Source organism: Centroberyx gerrardi, chromosome 14 (genome assembly GCF_048128805.1).
Source record: "Centroberyx gerrardi isolate f3 chromosome 14, fCenGer3.hap1.cur.20231027, whole genome shotgun sequence".
NCBI classification, from domain to species: Eukaryota; Metazoa; Chordata; class Actinopteri; order Beryciformes; family Berycidae; genus Centroberyx; species Centroberyx gerrardi.
This window is the reverse complement of record NC_136010.1, coordinates 6,119,487-6,141,731: the sequence shown is the minus strand read 5'-3', so window position 1 is coordinate 6,141,731 and position 22,245 is coordinate 6,119,487. Positions and strand designations below refer to the sequence as shown.

The window sequence follows — 22,245 nt, the reverse complement described above, 5'->3', positions numbered from 1 at the left end:
AATGTTTGCTTTATTTTTTTCTTTTTTTATCCAGGACAACTCATTCAAGAATAATCAAGGAGAAATAAGCACTAATGTTTTTATTGTTATTTTTTTTCTGTTTTACATTTTGTCTGAGATGGATGGTGCTTTTTATCTGAATTGGTCAAAGTAAAACAAAAAAATAATAAATGAATATATAATAATGATAATAATAACAATACATTAATAATTAATTAATACAATGAAGTGTGGTGTCAATGACAGAATAACAATGGCCCAGAAATGTAGGGTTGTTATTGTTTTTACTTCTTCTTCTGTGGTACTGCAATAATCACCAGCACTAACTCAACTCAACTCAATCAACGACAGTAGAGGAAGAAATGGAGCGCGCTCACAAAGGTCTGCACCCCAGCCTCCCAAAGAGGAAACACTTTTTTTATTTAAATAATATTTTATCAAAGCTTGTTTTTTTTTTGTTTATCTTCATAAAATGTTTCTAAAACTTCTCTCTTCTTTGTCTTCTTTAAACTTTTCTGTCTTTTTTGCATTTTCGATTCTTTTTCCTTTTCAGTGATTTTTAAAGTTGTTTTTTTTTTCCATTTCTCTGTTTTCCCACCATGTGTCTGTTTTTGCAAATGCGGGTGCCTGTGTGTTTTTGAGCATCTGTATATGTGTATGTGTGTGTGTGTGTGTGTGTGTGTGTGCGTGCATGTGTTGATGTGTCCTTGGCTGAGGCTTGTTGGAACAACTTTGTGTTGTTTAAGTGCTTATGTGGATGCAAAGCCTGCACATATGAAGCATGTTGATGTGTTTTTGGTGTGTATATGGTGTGTGTGTGTGTGTGTGTGTGTGTATGATTGCATGTCCTTGCACTGCTATACCTGTATTATGGTCATTGCAGCAAAGACATTCATACTGAGAGGTTGAAGCTGGCTCAAGCAATGGGGTGTGTGGCCTTTAGCTGTGTGTGTGTGCGTGTCTATGTGTGTGTGTGTGTGTGTGTGTGTGTGTGTGTGCACCTACAAGGTGAGCTTATCAAGGAGTGTGTTGAGCTAGTATGTGCACGAGGGTGAGCAGACTAAGTTGAGTGGGCGTCTCTCAGTGCCTACGTAGGTGTCAATGTACATGTCTAAGTGTGTGTGTGATGTCTAAGGTAAGTGTGTGTGTATGTGTGTGTATACATACCTTGTGTGTGTTTATGTGGGTGCGTAAGAATATTTTTTGTTTTTGTTGCATGATCTGTGTAAAGCTTATCATGAGTCTGTTTAATCACTGCATGATCTTCTGAGTGTGTGCACAAGCACATATGTCTGTTTGTCTCTCTCTGTGTGTGTGTGTGTGTGTGTGTGTGTGTGTGTGTAGAAGGCACGGAGGGCGGTGTGGGAGGCTCAGTCTCTCAGGTCCATGCTGGAGCCGAACAGGGCCACCAGCTGCTCCTCATAGTGGGCGATGTTCCTCTTCATGATCTCCTTACAGGAGCCCAGGAGGCGCTCAAACGCCTGCACGTCTATTACTGAGAGAGAGAGAGAGAGAGAGCGAGAGAGAGAGAGAGAGAGTGTGTGGGGGAGAGAGAGAGAGAGAGAGAGTGTGAGAGAGAGAGAGAAAGAGAGTGTGTGGGGGAGAGAGAGTGGGGGGAGAAAGAGAGAGAGGGAGAGAGAGAGAGCGAGAGAGAGAGAGAGAGAGAGTGTGTGGGGGAGAGAGAGAGAGAGAGGGAGAGAGAGAGTGTGTGTGGGGGAGAGAGAGAGAGAGAGAGAGAGAGGGAGAGAGAGTGAGTGTGTGGGGGAGAGAGAGAGAGAGAGGGAGAGAGAGAGAGTGGGAGAGAGAGAGAGAGAGAGAGAGATATGTTACTAACAGATAGATAGATATTCCTCCTCTCAATTTCCTTACAGGACCCTAGGGGGCGCTCAGAAACCTGCCTGTATATCTATTGTAGCAGAAAGGGTAAGAGAGGAAAAGAGAGAACGATGACACTACAGAAGAAGATACTGTGTTTTGCTACAGTCTGGTGAGTGAGACGTTTCTCTGCAAAAGCCAAGCAGCTGTTCAAGAAGTGGGAGTTTTGCTGTTACTACACTATACAAACAAGTACACAGAAAAACATCTTCTGTCATAGTGTCAGACAGGAGAACCACTGACTATGTAAAAAAGAAAAACAAAAATGTGCAACCAACATTGTTTGGGAATGCAAAACCTATGTATTTAGATAAATTGGTTGACTGATAATTGTTTATTTACTAATTTGACGGCATATCAATTGTATATTTACTGATTGTCACTGTCAGGTGGTCAAGTTTTACTGTCATTTGAATTTGTTGAATAAGTACTTTTGTATTTCATGCCAATAGAGCACCTTGAATTGAACTGAATAGAATAACAGAGAGAGGTAAGCAGGTAGACGACACTCAGACTGTGTGCATGTCTAACACTGAAGAGGAGAAAAGGGGGAGCAGTGGATTAACACAAGACAGGTACGTCTACTAATGCAAAAAAGCTGTGCAATTAGGGCAATGAGATGAGGGCAATGAGCTTTGAACAGATTTCACTACAGAGGACAGGAGAGAGAGAGAGAGAGAGGAGAGAGAAACACGACCAGCTGTTTGAAAATCCTGTGTGCATTACCAGAAGTGAAGAGCTGCTCGTCTAGTGTAAAGCCAGAATTAGTGCGCCCACTTTAAAAGCCAAATAATTACCCAACGGCCTTCAACACACCCAAAATACGGAGCGATGACAGATGAGACAAAGAGCCCAGACACAAATGGGGAATTATTCAAAACTGAAACGCCACGAAATACGTCATCAGTTTTGACAGTTCAATTACTGGCAACGTACCATACAGAAGGTGTGGGGACTGAGCAGTTTAAATAATGCTCATTAACTGCCTTTATTTTAACCTATCTTTAACTTTTTTTTTTACATTTACTTTACTTTTTCTGTATCTTGTATTGTGCCGATTGATGGCTGTGTTCAATATTGGCTCTAACCACTGCTTTTAATTTTTTCCCCCAATTTCCCTTACTTACTATCTTTCTTTGCTATATTTGTATTATATGTTCTGTTTTTTTTGTTTTGTTTTGTCATTTATTATACATTTTGTTTCTCATTATCTTCCATGTAAATCTTGTGGCATTTTCATTATTACATTCTTAAATAAAAAAGAAAGAAAAATGTTAGAAAAAAGAAATATAGTGCCTTTCTTTGGACACCAGGTTCATGTACACACAGCAAAGGAAAGTGTTTAGTTATGCAGGGATGTGATGAGGAAAAGCAGCAGGGAAGATGTTATCTTTCATTAGTAATGAATTGGAGTTGTGCCCAAAACCTAACAACAACAACAACAAAAAAAACACACCCGTGGTTATGAGTGGCCTTCACATGATGTGTCAGAAGTGTGGAGAAACAAATGTTTTCTGTTTCCTTTAACAGATCTTGTAAAATAATCTGTTTGCATCTTTTCTGTTTTTGTCTGTGTGGTTCTTAAGAATCAGAAATACATAAGTTATATGTATATGTATGTTCAATTCATGAGTCTGAGACACTGGTGCAGAAAGTACGAGACAACTGATAAGACAGTAGGCGACGATACATGCCTCTGTTCATATGAGGGATTTCATTCCAAAATGCAATACATACATTTTTAGAAAAAAATAAAGTTGCCCTAGTGGTGGAAATCTCACATAGGAGCAACAGTATTTCATCTATACATCCAACATTCATTATCTGTTAGCTTGCAAGTAGCATCGGTATTGATGCTGACAAAGTGTGTGAGTGTGTGCGTGTATTCCTTCTTACCCAAACACTTGACGCCGCCCACTGCGTAGGCTGAGGCGGCTCGGGGCTTGTTGGTGACCAGGGCCAGCTCCCCAAAGTACTGACCCCTGCTACAGCGCGTTATCTCCACCTCCGCATTGTCTGCATGGTCCGCCTTCGTCTGGAGGGGGGGGGGGGGGGGGGGGGGGGGGGAGAGGAAGAGAGGAGGAGAGGAGGAGAGGAGAGGAATAAACGTTAGAAACCATTAAGCGCTTGTTTTTTTTTGTTTTTTTTTAGCTCCCAGCAAAAATTGTGTTTCCCACTGTTGCTAGGCGAAAACAGGAAACACTTTTGAAGTCTGGTTGTTTTTAGTGCTCAGTGTGGGTTGTGAGTGTTTAAATGTTTTGGACAGTCACTACCTGGCACACTGAGAACATTAAATTCAACCTTTCCGCTGTAAAGAAAGAGAAAAAGAAGCTGCCACTGTAAAAATAATTTTTTGGATCCAGTTTGGTGGGTTTCCCAAAAGTATATTAAGACAAAGGAACCAAAATCTTCATAAATATTAAGTTACACCTGGGGAAAAACCAACCCCGTTTATTTGCTGTTTCCATGTGAAATAAGGTGACTTGCACCAGAAAAACAAAACTGTCGCTAACTCACATCTCACATACAAGGTGAATGAATTAGAAAAAGCTAGGAAGAATCAATTCAGCTACTCTATATTGGTGCAGAATTTCAGTACCAATAAGAACATTTTCTTAGAACTTCATCAGCCTCCTCCTTCCTTTCAATAAGGTGATTTGGCCATAAAAAATATCAAATTTTGTTCAACTAAGTGATTGTTGGAGAAACGTGAAAGAGTAGAACTGGAGGCGTAATTCCATCCATCTATATGAGCCGCTGAGGGATATGTGATGAAACAAATTAATCATTACACTAAAATCCTGCTAAATGCAGAGTTGTGAAAGAGAGGAATGGGTGGAGGAAAGGAGGAGGAGGAGTCACTTACTTTACTCTTCATCATGATCTTGACCTCTCCAGATTCTACGATGTAGAAGCAGTCGGCCTTGTCTCCCTGTGGAGGAGAGCAGACAAGTTAAAACCAGCCACATGGTGGTAGATTTTCTGTGTCTTTTCTACTCGCCACGTTGGCCACTTAACAACCAAAATTTCTTAGTTCTGTCACTGCAATTAAATCAAATTGACTGGTAAGAGAGCAAAACTGGCTGTTGATCTTTTGATCTTTCTCCAGTCTGGGACAGGAACATGCTGTCAGTTCCAGCATCAATTTAATCCCACATGTGCATGTCCCTAATCCCATTAAAGTCACATTAAAGTCAATAAAATACTTCATAAAATAATTCCTAGCTATCTCCACAAGACCAGAGATCAAACTAAAGACCTTCCTTTTCACTCGAGCATTTTGTTAAATGAACACACTGTATTTGTACATTGTTTGTTTGTATGTGTGTATGTAGGCTATATGTGTTTTTATGTGTATGTATGCATGGATGTTTCTGTTTATTTGCACATTTCTGCTGTTTTATTCTGTTTTTATGTACAGCACTTTGAACTGCTTTTGTGTGAGATGGTGCTGTACAAATAAATTTGAATGACCTGAGGCATCACCTATTGACGTTTTAACATGACATGTGCCATTTGGTGGAGGGTTTCTATCCAGTACCATTTTCAGCACGGGGGGCCCCAGTGGGAATCGACACCAACCCCGGCGATGTCAGTGCAATGCTCTAACTTTTGAACTATACGAGAACTTTTTTCACGTCTTACCTGCATGATGATGCGCTCACCATCTAAGAACTGCTTCATTCCTAATACATCCACTATCTTCATCCTCTCTGATACCTGGAGAGAAAGAGAGAGACAGAGAGAGAGGGAGGGAGAACAAGAGAGAGAGAGAGAGAGAGACGACAGGAGAGAGAGGCAGAGCGTGAGTAAGAGAGAAAGGCAGTGAGAGAGAGAAATGTTTGTTTGAGAAAGCAGGCTACAACCAAATGAGTTTAAGGCACAAACCCCATCTCCTCCCATCCTATCCTTTCACCTCCCCTCCCTCCCTCTCTCCCCTCGTCTCCTCCTCACCTCCAGTGATTTCAGTAGGGGCACAGACTCGATGAAGGACTCATACATCCTCCTCTTCTTGGCATTGAGCTTCACAATGAGTCTACGGAACGTGGCGCGATCCTGGAGCACACACACACACACACGAGAAACAAAAACTTTTTCATACACTTTTTTCATACACTGTACATGAAAACACACTGCAGAGAAAACCAGTTGCTCCTAAACAAAGGAAAGCAAAGAATCTCGGGCTTAGTCATCCAGATTTTAACATTAAGGAGAAACCGGTGATGGACAGAACAATCATTTGCAAAATCTGAGAACGCATTTGTCATCTCTTCACAAATCTAAAAATATATATTCAAAGCAAAGAGAATCAACAGTGAGTCTAGAAGATGCTTCTTTATGCTGTAAATACAGTGGGAGAGTTGGCCTTTCTAGCTACAAAGCAGCGATCAAACAATTAAATTTTCCTCAAGAGGCATGTTATTTAATAAAGTGATGAAGACAGATCATCGAGTTTGTTATTCATTTTCATGCTTAATGCATTAAAACTAATGCTGCTTACCCAGAGCGACTTACAACATTAAATTTACTTCCCAAAACTACAGATCATTCAGTCATTTTAACCTGTGGTAAAGCTCCATCTACAACTTTATCGAGGTCTTTCCACCTCCTGCATCACAACTAAAGGCAGGTTCATTCATGCTGTGTGACCGGCGCTGCTCTTCCCCTGCACGGCCACAGGGAGGAGCTGCTGCAGAGTGAGTGATCAGAGGAGCAGCTCCATTCATAGCCAGGAGACCCCCCATTCTTATCATTACGCCTCACCAAACAGCTGAATATACAGAATTTGATAATGGAGAGAGCGCAGCAAATCTCACTCACAATACAAACTCTAAGAGAAATCTGTAGGGAAAGAGTTTCATTCTAGACTTAACTATCCACCATCTGAATAGTTGTACTTTTTAAATGGATAGTAGGTGGAGTTGACAAAATGAAAACGGTTTTACAGGCTGGATCCTTTATGTTTTGGAAGAATTGAATGATAAACTTTAGGTAATGATTTTATTTCCAAAACAGCCATGATTACCAGAATATGTACACAGATATCAGTATATTCTACTTTGCATCTGGTTTTGCTGTCACACAGCGTTACTGGAGATAGTTTATATATGTGTGTGTGTGTGTGTGTGTGTGCGCGTGTGTGTGCGTGTTCTCACCAGTCCCCATAGCGACCCCTCCTGGGTGGCGACGATGGTGGCGGCGCGCGGCGTGTTATACATGAGTGCCAGCTCCCCGAAGCTGCCCTTATTGTCATACTGACCCACGCATATTCCTTTTACCACTATGTCATACACACCCCTGGAAGAGAGAGAGAGAGAGAGAGAGAGAGAGAGAGAGAGAGAGAGAGAGAGAGAGAGAGAGAGAGAGAGAGAGAGAGACAGAGACAGAGACAGAGAGAGAGAGAGAGGACAGTGAAGGAGAGAGAATGAGGAACAAAAGCAGAGAAAAGAGAGTTAAATCCAAAACCACAATTAAAAAAAAAAAAAATCAACATCGAATGACTTCTCTGTGATTTATTTTCTATCGCCCTGGAGCAACAGTTAAAAGGTGATCAGTGATGCGTATTGGCCTGTTGACTCAATTAAATAACCATCCAATTACAGTTTATCTGTAGCCTCCGGATAGGACCTTGTGTCAGCTTGGCAGACTGAGTGAGCAAATGATTATGCGTGTGTGTGTGCTTGTTTGTATGCGATTGTGTGAATATTTCTAGATAAGTGGATATTTTGCCATACATATGCGTGCATAAACGAATGTGAGAATGAGTATCTGTGTGTGTGTATGGGTATATGTGTTGTCAATAGGGAGTAATGCTTCAGCAGAGTGGCACTTTGCTGCCCCCTCCCCCCCCTCTGTGTGAGGATTAAACCTGGAGAAGGTAATATGCAGCGTTGTTGCTCGGCAGGATTAGCCAGTCATTTTGTAAGATAGCCTGTCCTCCCATTGGCTGCGTGGCCGGGCTAAAACCCTTGTCGCTGGTGGAGTATTAACTTAGTTTGCCTGGATTACCGTGACGATGAGGACGATGATCACTTGTGTTGTCGGCTGACTGGACACAGCCAAGCGACATAATCTACACACAGTGTGCAACATATCAGGGCCGCTCGGTCTTTCTGTGAAATAGACTGAGCAGGTGGATCCAGGTGAAAGCTGTGATCCTTCATGGATCATAAATCCACTTCAGCCAGGGGGGACAGATGTAGAAGAAGGGGAGGACATTTTTACACCTTGAGATTAGGGCCGGGCAATAAATCAATATTAACATTTATCATCTTTCAGTGGAATCATATTGTGATGAAATATTCATTATTTAATGTGATTTTGCATACATAAGCCATATTGTGATATGCATCAATATAGAAAAAAAACCCTGTGATATTGATTTCAACCATATCGCCCAGCCCTAATTGCAACTCAACTATGAGGAAAGTGATCTTAATGTGTTGTACAATTAGTCAGGGTGGAAATTATCAGCAGCCAAATTTGCTGGAAGATTTAAGTTCATCTAGTTGGCTGGTAAAAGAGAGAAAGTGGCTGTTGAGATGAACCAGCCGCTGCAGCCGGTGGACAAAATAATGTTCCACTCTGCACTGAGTGGATGTGTGCTTAATAAGCAGAGTTTTCTCTGCCGAGTCGACCCTTGGGCAGCACACATTAGAGTTTCTTAACCACCCAAGGTATAACATGCACCCCAATATCACCAAATATAATTAAGAGGTAAGTCATGGGAGTCCATGCCTTACAGTGATTTTTAGAACAGCTGTAAAGCGTTGTTAGGCACGATGTGAGCAAATAAAAGTCTTAGCTGTTATAAAACTGTAAATCACTGCATGGAGTGGCTTATTGATATTATAAAACTGCAGCAGAAAAAAACAAAAAACAAACGCTCAAAAAATCTTTCATTCTTAATCAATAATTAATTAGATAATGATTAAATGTTTATCTTCAGCCAAGACATTTAGTTCTCAATCAGTACTTGAGTACTTTAATTAAGATAAGTACTTATGTGGTTGCTAAGTGACACATAAGTACTGCAATCAACTTATATTTAAATTAAATGTTGTGCGGTTATTTTACAGCGACAATTATTATCATTGCTGTGTGGTTATTTTACAGCTTCAAACATGTCTTAGCCAATCAGAACTGAGGACCAGAACTATCTTTTTCACAATACTTTGTTTTACTCTTCTTCGCTGCGGCTCTCTGAATGATTTCCAATGACTTGTTCCTTACTCAAGGCTTCAAAAGGAGTGCCTTACTTATTTAGGTTTGCTTGTGCAGGGTGCTGTATATCACACAGAGACACACGGGCCAGCTGGGTGCTTGTAGGGTGCAGTTAACTCACTCATAATGTTTTCAGTCTCCTTTTATATGCCTGCATTACAAAGTCATCAATTTGTACTATTTTACAGTCGCCTGACAGCAGAGAGAGCCAGATATATAAAAGTCGATATGGCTAACATTACGGCAAGCTAAAAAGAATGTAGAGCAGATGCATAGATTTGGTTCACAAGTACATAGTTTGGATGGGAATCTATGAGCAGCAGAAAAAGCTGGGAAGAAGCTGTGTTGCAGTGTGTGTATGCAAATGCGAGATACAGGAAGAGAACTGGAACGGGACGAAACTGAACGCATTTCTTTTTCCTGTTTTTCTTTCTTCTTTCCCCCCCCCCGTTTAGCCCCGCACCTCTGTGTGAGTCCATGCTAAAACTCCACCCTGCTGGTGACATTAGCCACCACCTCCGCCTCTTTACAGGCCTGGGAAAACCCCGGGACAGTATAGGACTAGGCAGGCGTGCTGCTCTCAAAGGTCATTGCATGTCTCATGTACAGGGAACACGCTGCGTTACAAAGGGTGTATGCAGATGGAGAGATAACACACTACAAGTGGAGCAGAATGGGGTTGCATTCGGGCTGAACTGGGCTGAACTGTACTAACAAATACTGGTAAGTCTGTTTACTCTGTGGTAACAGACAGGTAAATAACCGCCATCTGGAGATCTTTTCTATGTTAAAAATCATTTGGGCTGATAAAGTAATGTAAGTGAGTAACAGCAACTGGTAGCTTGATTGCAAAATTAATTTCCAGTCAAAAACCATCACCTTTTACCCCAAGAATGGTTAGGAGAACCATTTTAAATGATCCTGCCACCTATCACTGGATCCCAACCAAGTCTTTGAAAACCTGTAAAGGCCAGTGTAAACAGTACAGGCCAGGGGGCAGTATGATATGGGTACACGTCAGCAATATGGGAGGAAAATTACTTACATGGCCTTCAAACGGACTATACACACACATACATACACACACACACACACACACACACAAAACCCTGTTACACAGACAGAAAGAGGGCAGCAACATAAACACAATTCGAACCCTAACATTTACCATAAACTGTAACCCTAAAATGTTTTGTAAAGTCTTGTAAAGACCAGCAAAGTGGCCGCAATATTCTAAATCTTCATCACTATAATTATATCTGCTTGCACACAAACAAACACTAACAAAAACACACATTAACAAAAACATACAAACACGCACACAAACACAAACATCCTGGACCTGGGTCACGTAATTTTTGTTTTAACCGGCCTCTACAGCACTGGATCAGCTGTGTTTACTGTCTCATAATTCAGATTGTGTCGTCCTGTGACCGTCTGAACTTTTTGGCACTCATTCTGTTGTCCAACATGGTAAACTCCACCCATTTTGGCACCTAAGCCAGCTAAAACAAACTATTTAAGTATTTGCAAATACAAAGTGACCCAGCTTCAATGGCCCAACATACATACATACATACATACAGGCAGACTGATGTGTCTCCTACCTCTCTATGACGTAGAAGTTGTCTCCGTCGTCTCCCTGGTCGATGACGTGCTCCTGGGGTTGAACCAGCAACTCAAACATGGCATCCAGCACCTCCGAGAACTGCTCCTGCACCGGGGAAGGGAGGGAGAGAGAGAGAGACGCGAATGAGGAGGAGAAAGAGGGAGCAAGAGTGGAAAATGTATATATGTTTATATATCAGCGGATGTTTATATATGTTTAACTGTTCCTGGAGGGAGATAAGTTGAAATTTAACGGTCCCAGTGGGAAAATTGGGTGAGAGAGAACATGAGAGGAATATTTTTTTTTCATATTATGATATTGTCTGACATTGGGATTGGGTATTGGGGAAAATAATGTCCCGAGGATGTGAGCCGGTCATAATGCCTTAGATTTATCATTGTCGTTCACAATGGGAACAGAAATAGTTTTTAAAAATATCAAATAAAGTTTTAGAGCATCTAGTCAGCCAAAACAAGCTTGCATAAATCAACGTTTCTGACAAAACACAGAAATAAGGTTTTTGGACTTTGGAAACAGGCTAGACAAGTCTCTATATAACCCAAATATAGCAGGGCTCCGGCTGACAAAAAAACCCCACATAAACAGTCTGCTACAGGCTACTGTGCCTCCAGGTTTCTGGCCAAAAAGACAAGCATGTTAACCTGTGTAGAAATTGGATCAGTGCATTCCCCTATGTACAAAGAAGTTGCAGAAGTATTTTTTTATGTCTCTGGAAATCAACAGTTTCTCTACAGTCGAAAGTATTTCCATCCTATTTGCTAAAATGTTTTTCATGCAAACCTTAACATCTGACCTCCCTTAGTTTCTTGAGGGGAGAACAGTGCTGCTATACAAAAGGGTTAATAAATAGCAAAATGTGATATTTTAATAGAAAGGTATTCATCTAGTCAAATGTTTTGCACAGCAGAATGTCTCAGTGCTGTGATTGTGTATTACTATGTGTCTGTGTTACCGTGGGTGTGTGTATTTACCTGGTCTGCTGTTTTGCACAGCGGTTTGTCTAAGTACTACTGTAGGACTGTGTGCGTGTGTGTTCTTGTTTGTTTATGCGTGTTTGCACATTATTTATTAACATCGGGATCTATATGAATGTGTGTGTTACTGTGTGTCTTTGTGTTACTGTGTCTGTGTGTGTGTGTGTTATAACTCATCTAGTGTTTTGAACAGCATGTCGTCTCAGAATAGTATATGAATGCTTATCAGTGACTCTGTGTGTGTGTGTGTGTGTGTGTGTGTGTGTGTTTACCTGGTCTGCTGTTTGAAGACCAGGATGTCTCATTTGTGTTTGTGTGTTATACGTACGTGGGCTAGCGTTTTGGCTAGCGTGTGTGTTTGTAAGATGATAATAATGATAATGTGATACTTTATTGATCCCTGGATGGAGATATACTCTCTTTGCCTGCCCCCCCATTCCATCCTAATGGCGTAGTGTGTGTGTGTGTTTGTGTATATTATTTACTTGATCTAGCGTTTTGAAGAGTAGGATGTCTCGGCAGGCCTCCTGCAGTCTGCAGCGCTGTTCGTCTGTTTTGGGGTGAACCACTCTGGGCTCCGTGTCTTCCTCCTCGTCGTCTGGGTTGAACGCCTCCGCACACACTGGAGGGAAGACATGTAAAAACCCCTTTACACTCGGATCGGATTGTAATCAGATAGAGCACAAAATCCCTGTGTAAATGCACCCAATAAGGACTGAAGACCTGATAACCCAAACTGCCTACGAAGGTGGTGAGAGCTGCATTAGGTCAGATTAACAACAAAGTGTAAAGTGCAATGCGTCTCTAATCCACATACAACTACGTAAATGAAAATAAAGTTAAGCACAAGCATCCAACCAGGAAGTGCATGCAAATCAAGCAAGTAGCCGGCTGCTCAGACAGTAACATCCTTGTCAAAAATCGACTGTCAGAATACTTGTGAGTGGGGAACAAGTGAGACGAGTCATTAACTGTCAGTTTTAAAGGATGTAAATATTATGAAAGGAAATGACATTTGTGTAAATCAGCATTTTGTGAGGGAAAGAGAAATCCAATTTTAACGTGGACACGGGAGACGCATTTTAATGTCAGGCGTATAATGTAATCCAGTTAAATCATATCTTGACACAATCTGGACACCAGATGCATGTTAATGACAGATGTAAAGCGGATAATATTGTTATGCTTTACACACACACATACGCATGCACATGACCAAAGAAAACCAGAAACACACACACACACACACACACAGAAAGACCGAGACACATCCACCCCATCATCTGGGTTAAATGCTTCTACACACACTTTGAAAAGAGTAGGGGCAAAGGTAAGATGTTGCGCAGACACACACACACACATACGCAGAGAGGAAGAGGAAGATATTGCATAGCACAGAATGAGGTGATGACTAGCAGGGGAGGAAGGAGATCATCACCGCAGGACACTGACGGGGCACAGTGACATGTTTTACCACACTGGATGGAAAAGACTGACCAGGTCATTCCGAATTGTCACGGTGTGTCTGTGTTTCCTCCAACTGTGTGAGGACAGTCTCTACCGCAACACGCAGATGAAGTTTGAAAGTAGGCTTGTGTTTGTGTGTGTGTGTGTGTGTGTGTGTGTGTTGGGGATGGGACGACATGCTTATTTCACGATATGCGATATGGGGTTCATGATACAACCACGATACGATGTAGCCTAATAAATAAAAGTTCAATGACAACAAAGTCTGACTGTGCAGAATTATGTTTATTTCTGAGCCACAAATCTTTCTAGCGATGCCATTGGCTTGCTAGAATGTAAACAACAATTTAAAAATGTTGTTACAAAGTGCAAATAATCGAATTTGGATGGAGAGCTTGTGAAATTGTGATGGTCAAGTCGTCTCATTTGTGATTACTGCAGAAGAATAAAATGGAACTAATATCATGATTCATTTTTCTGTCCCACGATACGTGCTATATTGAATTTCAATATATCGTCCCATCCCTAGTGTGTGTGTGTGTGTGTGTGTGTGATCACGTGTGTATCATCTTATCTCTCTGTGCCATTTGAACTCGGGTGGCACCAGATAACCGTACGATGACGGGTGAAAATGCAAGTCTCGCTCCACTTCCAAGAAAACTGTGGTGCGTAATGCAAACCAACCAACCAAAATTCTTCCTGTGTTCTTAACTGACAAAATCTGTAATCTGGCAGGATGACAGGTTACCAAAAACTGTCCACTAACTGAGCTACCTGTGAGTCCATGTTACTTTTGTTTGCAAGCCCTGGTTCCCTTTCGGCAGTGTGAACCTAAGCAAACCAAATACAAAAATGCAACAAACTAAACTTTTCCACTATGGTTCAGACCAAAGAAAACCAACTGTAGGTGTGATCGCACTCTTACTCCTCTCATGTGAGAAAGCATTCAGTCCAGATAATGAGGTAGACACCGTCTTCCTCTTCATGTTTTTGTGCATCACAGCCTCAGCACACCACAACGGTTGGATAACACTTCAATGTGGGAAGCAGGTATCTTTTCCTGACCCAAGCCTAAAACCAGTTTCAAAACAATTGTAAACAAGACCTGGAACTCAATAGAAACTGGCAAAGTGAAATATTTAAACAATCACACGATGTAAATGTTGACAATAGATTAAGCCCTGGCGACTTCAACTACTGGTCAGGAACCCAACTGTGTTATTGTTAAAAGTTATTGTTAGTGTTACACACAGATTTATCGGTAAGGCCGATTAATCAGAACCGATAGGAGGTTTCACAAACAACTGGTTATTGGTGAATATGGCTGCCAATGGTGGCGTGGGCCATCTGGTGTTCAAAATAAATAGTGGAATTCCCTTATATTATGGGACCTGTCTCAATATTTACGTCTTAGATATTGTAAATGAACGTTGTCGGTAGGAAAACATGAATATCAAATTAACATTAGCATCTAGTGGTGCTGCTCTTCTCTGAAAGCATGCCATGTAGTTTTGCTAGTACTTTGAAAGTCTCAAAATCAAGATAGTATCATCATCCCTCAATATTTCGGTAAAATCTACAACTTGCATGTAACACGGAGGTCTCAAACCTCTTTTAACCTCTGCCAATAGAGTTGGACGGGGGTTATGTTTTCAGCCTGTTTCGTCTGTCTGTTAGCAGGATAACTCCTAAAGTTATTAACTGATTTGCATGAAACTTTGTGGGAAGTTTTGTCATGGGGCAAGGAAGAATTGACTCACTTTTTGTAATGATAGGCCAAAGGGGGGCATGGCAGCGGCTGTGGTTTTCCTCATAAAAACGCATATAACTTCCAAACGGATTCACATAAAACCATCAAACCTTCTGTGCCTATCAGCAGACATATTGGCCCAATCAAAACAACATTGGGGCACTGGAGAGCTCATTTCCTGTTTAGACATAACCGCCCTGCCAATTTTTCCAAAACTTGGTCCAGTGGTAGAAGTGCAGCCCCAATGGAAACTGGACAGATAAAGAACTGATTGCCCATGCGGTGTTGCCATAATCGACTAAAACGCTTAAAAGTGGCTAGAATTTGAACAGGCAGATCTCATGTCCCATTTCAGGTCCGGTCATGAAAATGTGTGCATCTCCTGAAATAAGTTGGTAATGTGGCATGGAAGAAATTATTAACTTTTGGTGAAAATCCGACATGTGGAACTGGCATATTTTGACGATTGCATAGCGTTGGCAGAGGTATGAACTCTACTGAGTGCCATCTAGCTTGTTAAAATAGATGCTGCTAACTTGTTTAATGTCACACTGTTTCACATAACATTACTGGTAAGTTAGAAAACCCAGCACAGAATTGTTGGCCATATGTAAATCACCTGTCCTGAACTGCTGCTCATTTGTGGGCTAACCAACACAATAGCCACGTATTTCATGATTATGTGATAACTGCTGATAAATCTAAACAACACTGTTTCAAAAGATTGACTGTAGCCTACAGACAGCAATATTAGACTAAGTTGGCGTTGCCATCACTTGTGTGTGCTATAGTGGGCTACTTTGTTGGCCAATTTCACTAGGTATTAACCCTATTTGTTTTACCCTTCCAAGTACACACAAATGCGGATGTGATTAGTCGTACCAGGGGAAGCTGACTGGTCATTTTTACCTCAGGACCAAAGGAATTTTATCCTGTCTGGCACAAACATGTCACTGACTTTCTTTGGCTACCTCAGTTAAAATTACGACTGAAATTACCTAATGTATTTTGAGTTAACTCTGACGTAGTGGGATAATTTTAATCCCGTCAGGATCGTCATCTGGTCTTTCAATACCGATTTGTGCACGCACCATCTGGATTACAAGAGCCATATAACCAGGGGCGGAGTAGAGCAGCATCACTCTTTAGATTAGACTATTGATGAGCCCTGTGGGGAAAATAGATCGTTGCAGCAGCAAAGTGCAACAACAAGAGCATTTAAGCATAACTTGGTGCCAAGAAAAATAGAGAAAATAGTGGAAAGTGTTCAGGAGCTGCTGTGTCTGCCCTTAAACATATAAAGCCACTTGGAAAGAGTTTGAGTGTGGCGGGTTTTTGGATTACAACGGTGCCCCAGTAAATTATTTTACTGTCCGGATGACTGACTGAAATCACAGATGAGCATGGGCGAAATCAGTAACTAATGCAGTCCGGAGAGCGCTATACAAAGTAATTCAGATTGGGAAATGCTCAACAAGAAAATCGAATGGGAAATAAATAGTCAAGATTAATGAAAGCCTTTCTGAACCCTTACCGTAGTTTACTGTATGTGTGTGTGTGTGTGTGTGTGTGTGCACGTGTGTGTAAACCAAGCTATCCAGTATCATCCAGCAGCATGAAGCTGCTGGCATGACAAGGCCCCTGACATACAGCAAACAATATTCTGTTTATTAGTGTTACTTTGATGTTCAATTTAATTTGTGAATAAATTCCAAGTTTTTACATTTCATTCAGAGTCGTTAATGCAAGCCTATCGGGCGATTAATTGGTTCTCTCCTTTTTTCCCTCGATTTATGGTCACAAGACTTTTTTCTATTGGGTTACCATATGACAACACAAGGGTAGTGTTGAGCATGAATGAGCGTTCCCTAGAAAGAAGATCAAATTTGGGTTCCTGCAAAAACACATGACGCACATAAAACAACTGCAAAAAGAAACTTGTACAACTATCTTTGAGAAACATAATTGCCGTTATAAAGATGCTCTGTACCGACCCGATTTCCCCTCAGGGATCAATAAGGTTCATCTTCTCTTACAAAAGGAAACTTTTACACCTTTACCTCTACAAAAAGACCACTTGTACCACTGAACATTTTTAGTACACAAGGAGCCGTGCACACCTTAACGTTACAGCTACAAAGAAAAGTTGTACAAATTTACAACTACAAATGAAGACTTTTACAACTTAACATTACAACTTCATAAGGAACCTTTTGCATTTTTACGACACTGTGATACTGATGGCGGTGTAACCGTCTGTTAAAAGAGACAGTAGGACAGTGGTAAAGATTAACATCAGCGTTGCCACACCCAGAGACTAATCAAAGTGCAGGGTTCTGTGACGTCTGACGACATTCAATTACTCATATGTAAACAGTACACGGGTACGACGGAGCGTGAGAAAACAGGAGCAGAGTACACACACAAGAACACGCAGACACTGACACAGAAGCAGAAAAAAAAAACGCAGACACACAAACACACACGCCCCAAAAAACACAGTGGTGCACTGCTTACACAGTATTTTACATGCATGACATACACGAAGACACACATTATCAAAAACCTGCTTGAACAGTGTTTGACATCAGTGACACAGACAGACACAAAACAGTATGGCGAACCACTTAGCCTAAACAGCATTTGACATGCATGACACACACACACACACACACACACACAGCGGGGGAGCCACTTAAGCAGTGATGTATGCAACGATGTCCCCAGTGTGGGGATTACATCTGAGGGACGTGACGTCAAACATACACACATATACGCACACATGCACGCATACACACACACACCACACACACACACACACACCTTACCTGACACTCTCCTGTTGAATCTGCTGGGTGGTGGAGCTGTGGAGAGAGAGAGAGAGAGAGGTGAAATTAACATCATTGTTTTTTACATAATGACATTTAATATGATTTTGTGATTGCTTTTAAATCCTCATTACCATTATCTGCTCTGAACAGACAGTGTTCATAACAATAATTGAAGTGAAAGGAGGAGATAAAGAAAAGAAAGAGGGATGAAAAAGAGATAAAGGGAGACAGTCGGGGGGAGGAGGGGGGTATACAGATAGAGACGAGAGGGAAAGAGATAAAGACACAGAGATTACGAGAAACTGAAAGATCAAGGTAGAGGAAAGGCCAAGGAGGGAGGGAGGGAGAGAGTGAGAGAGAGAGAAAGAGAGAGAGAGAGAGAAAGAGAGAGTGGGAGATCAGAGACAAAGCGATAAAGAGAGAAAAAGAGAGCGAGACAGAGAGAAAGATGGAGAGAGTATTCTCAGTATTGCACAGTTAATATTCTCTGTTCACACATGGATGCTACTGTGAGTCGTGGCTACGACCTCTGGCATCATCAACCCCCCCCCACACACACACACACACACTCTCCCTCTCACAAATATCAATATCATTATTTTTTTTCATGATTGCATTAGCCTGCCTAGTAGACAAATTGAAAACAACTAATAAAAGCCATGAAACCAAGACCAGGCTCAGCAGCAATATAAAATCACACCTTATTAGTGCCTGGAGCCTGAAAGGTAAAAGTGGATTAACTTTATTAACTTTACAGAGGAGCCAAAACAGTTAAATGTTCCTAAGTATATATTTAAAAAGCATATCTGCTTTCCTAGACACAGTGGGTAGCGTGAGGACAGAGGGAGAGGATGAAGGTTAACGACAGTCACAAGTTGGAATCAAATCCGCGACGTTGCAGCCACATTACGCTCCTGAGCCAGCAGGATGGGACACCTCATGTTTTTCTGCTTTAAAGTGATGTTGACCTTCGGTAGTACCTTGGGTTGTGTAGCTTCCTGACCATGATATAACCCCAAAATCAGAGAAATCAATCTGTCATCTGTTGCTCCAGTAGAGATGATTGGAGAATTGTGTTTTTTCTACTCTCCATTCCCTGTCAAAACAGGTCTCAAAATCACACTTCTAGCACATAAATGAACGCGAACAAAGCAGATTCTGACAATATATAAAAAAACTAGTCATGCTGCTGAATTGTTTTTGAGTGAATTGCTTTCTTTATGTTTATTAAACCTTTCACTTTGCACAAGTTTAACACCGAAATCCGGTCAGAGGAAACTTATGCCGACGGAACGAAGAAAATAGTACGTTTATCAATAATTGGAAATAGCCGAAAAAACGTGGGACAGGACTTTGACAAATCTGCCAATATATAAAAAACAAGTGAGTGTGAGTGAGAGAATAAAACGCAGTTCTCTGGAGCTGAGCCTGACCTCTGACCTCACTGTGGAGGGATAGGGATTAATAAAGTATCACAAATAAAATGAAATAAAATGCATGAAGCGACTTTATGAAAAACCTGCCATCACTGAGCCCTGCTCTGCCCTGACACGGCACTGTCAGAACCCGGTGTCTAGGTCAGACACCGAAATTGAAATACGAAACATGTTCTTTCCTCACAGAGGGCCAGAGCTAATCACACTTCCCCAATTTATACACATCGTTTAGGTTGGTTAAAACACAAGTATTGTCCCACTGACTGCGTTTACATGCACATTAATAATCCCATATTATTCAAGATACTTGTCTGTTTATGTTAACACCATATCCCTCTTTCACTGGGCCAGATAAGCTCATGCACAGATTATGTGAAACCCAAATATGATAGGTGAGATATGCTGATATTAGCCCGGACAGAGAGGCATGTAAATACATTATCCTGTTATGCAAGTAACGTTTCCATGGTAATATCAAGAATATTACATGTATACAGGGATTTTTGTGATCAGGATATTAAGATGATAAACAGCTTATCCCAAATATGCCTCTAACCAGGATATGACCTAGCATCAGGGGGCGAAATTACCAGCAGCCAAGGCCAAATGCTGGTTAAATGTGGTTTTAGCGTGTGCGTTTCTCTACCTTACAAGTCACTGTAACCGATAACTGATCATCATTTGGAAGTCCTATTCTGTTCTAAAAGTCTAGTTTGCTAGTAAAATACTGAAAGTGGCAGGTGAATTTTGGGATGTTTCCTTTCCCTTTTCTGTGCATGTACAAACCTGTAAACCTATGTTTAGCATAGAATAGGAATATTAATTTGATTTTATTCTGAAATGCTTTACATCCATTTTAGAATAAAAATGTCATGTTCATTGCACAACATTTAGAAAATACAATTTCATCCTGTAAAATCATACCATTGTGTAGGTAAAGAACTGAGCTCAAACAGCTCAAAACTTCCATAATCAACAGCAAGTTTTACTTTCATGCCAGCAATCATTTTGTGACAGTAGGAGTGAACGTTTTGCAAATGGTGGATATCTCATTTTGGAATGAAACATCTAATTTCCGCGCGTCATTTAACCGGAAGATGACACAGTACTGCAGCTAGAAACAATGTTTTAGACAACATAGACCCAAACATCACAAATCCTCTGGAAGGCAGAGGATGTTTCCTGGAAACGTATAAACAACGGCTTTAATGTAATTTAATTTCTGGTCATGATTCCAGCGCTGTGCATCCGACACTAGACAGGATTCATCAGGAGTGGAGAATGCCTGGAAGGACACTGCTGGCTATGAATATGCATCAGTACTAATAAAGTGGTGAGTCAGGAGAGACGGGAAAGGGCAGTGTGTGTGTGTGTGTGTGTGTGTGTATGTGCAGTCAACCTTGTGTGTGTCCTGACTGTGTGTATGGATTCTGGCCTTGTGTAATATTTGTGTGTGGTCTGTGCGTGTTTGTGGGGGCATCCTGACCTTGTTTATGTGTGTTTGGAGTGTGTCTGTGTCCTCGCGCATGTGTGTGTTCTGAAAATGTGTGTGTGTGTGTGTAACAAGGTGTTAATTTACACACACGGACGGTGGGGTGGGGGTCCTAAACCCCTGCTTTCTAACACTGAGCTGTTACTAGCCAGCATGGGCTGACCGCTCACTGCCACACACACACACACACACACACACACACACACACACACACACACACACACACGCACGCAGCATGTGTCCATTGCCACCTTATTACCATGCTGTCAGAGTCCATTAGATCTAGACTGTGAAGACAAGGCCCTGGGGGAAACTCGCACATACACACCACTTTCGCCAGTCACCTGGGGAGACGAATACACTTTAACACTCCTCTCTCCGTGGAGATCACTCTTACCACATCACTCAACACAGATGGAGCCGCTGGAGAAGCTACACTCAACTAGTGCTGCGCTTCTGTAGCATCTGCAGGAGGAAATGTTTAAGTCAAGTTTTGCTCTCTTTTCAGGGGTCACAAGTTACCAAAAACAGTCTGGAAATTAGTTGGTGGAGAGAGTTTTGTTTTACAATACACCATAATATACTGGATAAAGGCATGAAGGGGAATTTCAACAATGCGACTGTGTGTATACTTTCACATACCACCACACACTGAGATGCTTCAGCCTTCTCTCTTTACGTGGGATCTCATGCTATCTGCCTATTGGCTTGTCTTTCTTTAACTTAGCTTATACACAGGATCTGAAATCAACACCCGCCAAGCACCAAATGCTGGCAAATCCTGGCTTTGGCAGGTAAGTCAATAAGGGTCGCCCGCCATACTGGCTGGTAGCATTTTAAGACGGTAACATTTTAATGTTGTGGTTATATAGTCTTTGGTCTTTACCTGTTATCAAACTTTGTCCCTATAGGCCACCGTACACTCTCTCTGATCATGAGCCAATCAAATAAAAGCAAAAAAATGGCTCTGTATCAAACAAACTCCTGATTGGCTGCCTGTTATGCACACAAAGCGGTGACATCTAAACTTCTGTTTCTCCGCTGACTGGATGGGTAACTGGCCTAACGTTAGATGAAACTTAACATTATTCCCATGTGGCGAGTCACTTCATAGGGTAAGTGAGAGCAAATATTTTAAATTGACACAGTACTTGATTCTATACACAAAATCATATTGAACATGAGTAGAAGACATATTTCTATGAAAAATGTATATTAATTATTTTGGCTGGTAGTAATTATCCTTGGCAGTTGTGCAAAAATGTTAATTTCAGACACTGCTTACACATCTATTTCTCTATCACCTTGTTTGACTGTCTCACCTTAGAAATACTCACCACTCTTTCTAGAGATAACCTCATTCAGACCAGTCCACATCTACATCTACGTCTGTGTGTGTCTTTAGCTATGCTTGTGTAAGGTCTAGCTTCAGGGCAGGACTCAGAAATTGAACAGCTTTAGATTTGAAGCACTCAAAGTGATTTTTAAGGACGGAGAGGAACCTCCAAACCGGGCTTGGTTGCCTTCCAAAGAGACTGGCAGACAAACTCACAAGCCACAGCCAAA

At 41.3% G+C, this 22,245-nt stretch overlaps 1 protein-coding gene across 2 annotated transcripts in view; it reads right to left on the bottom strand.

Annotated features, from left to right (window-relative positions):
- Nucleotides 1-660: 660 nt before the first annotated feature.
- Nucleotides 661-22,245, bottom strand: part of prkar2aa (protein kinase, cAMP-dependent, regulatory, type II, alpha A) — a 53,007-nt gene continuing 31,422 nt past the window's right edge. For both annotated transcript variants that reach the window (XM_071906816.2, XM_071906817.2), the window contains exons 3-11: nt 17,749-17,784; nt 12,189-12,325; nt 10,707-10,813; nt 7,032-7,173; nt 5,830-5,931; nt 5,521-5,595; nt 4,742-4,807; nt 3,772-3,910; nt 661-1,495 (exon numbers count right to left, since the gene is read on the bottom strand). In XM_071906816.2, the coding sequence (XP_071762917.1) occupies nt 1,371-1,495; nt 3,772-3,910; nt 4,742-4,807; nt 5,521-5,595; nt 5,830-5,931; nt 7,032-7,173; nt 10,707-10,813; nt 12,189-12,325; nt 17,749-17,784 (929 nt within the window). In that variant the 3' untranslated portion in view covers nt 661-1,370. The remainder of the gene's footprint in view (nt 1,496-3,771; nt 3,911-4,741; nt 4,808-5,520; nt 5,596-5,829; nt 5,932-7,031; nt 7,174-10,706; nt 10,814-12,188; nt 12,326-17,748; nt 17,785-22,245) is intronic.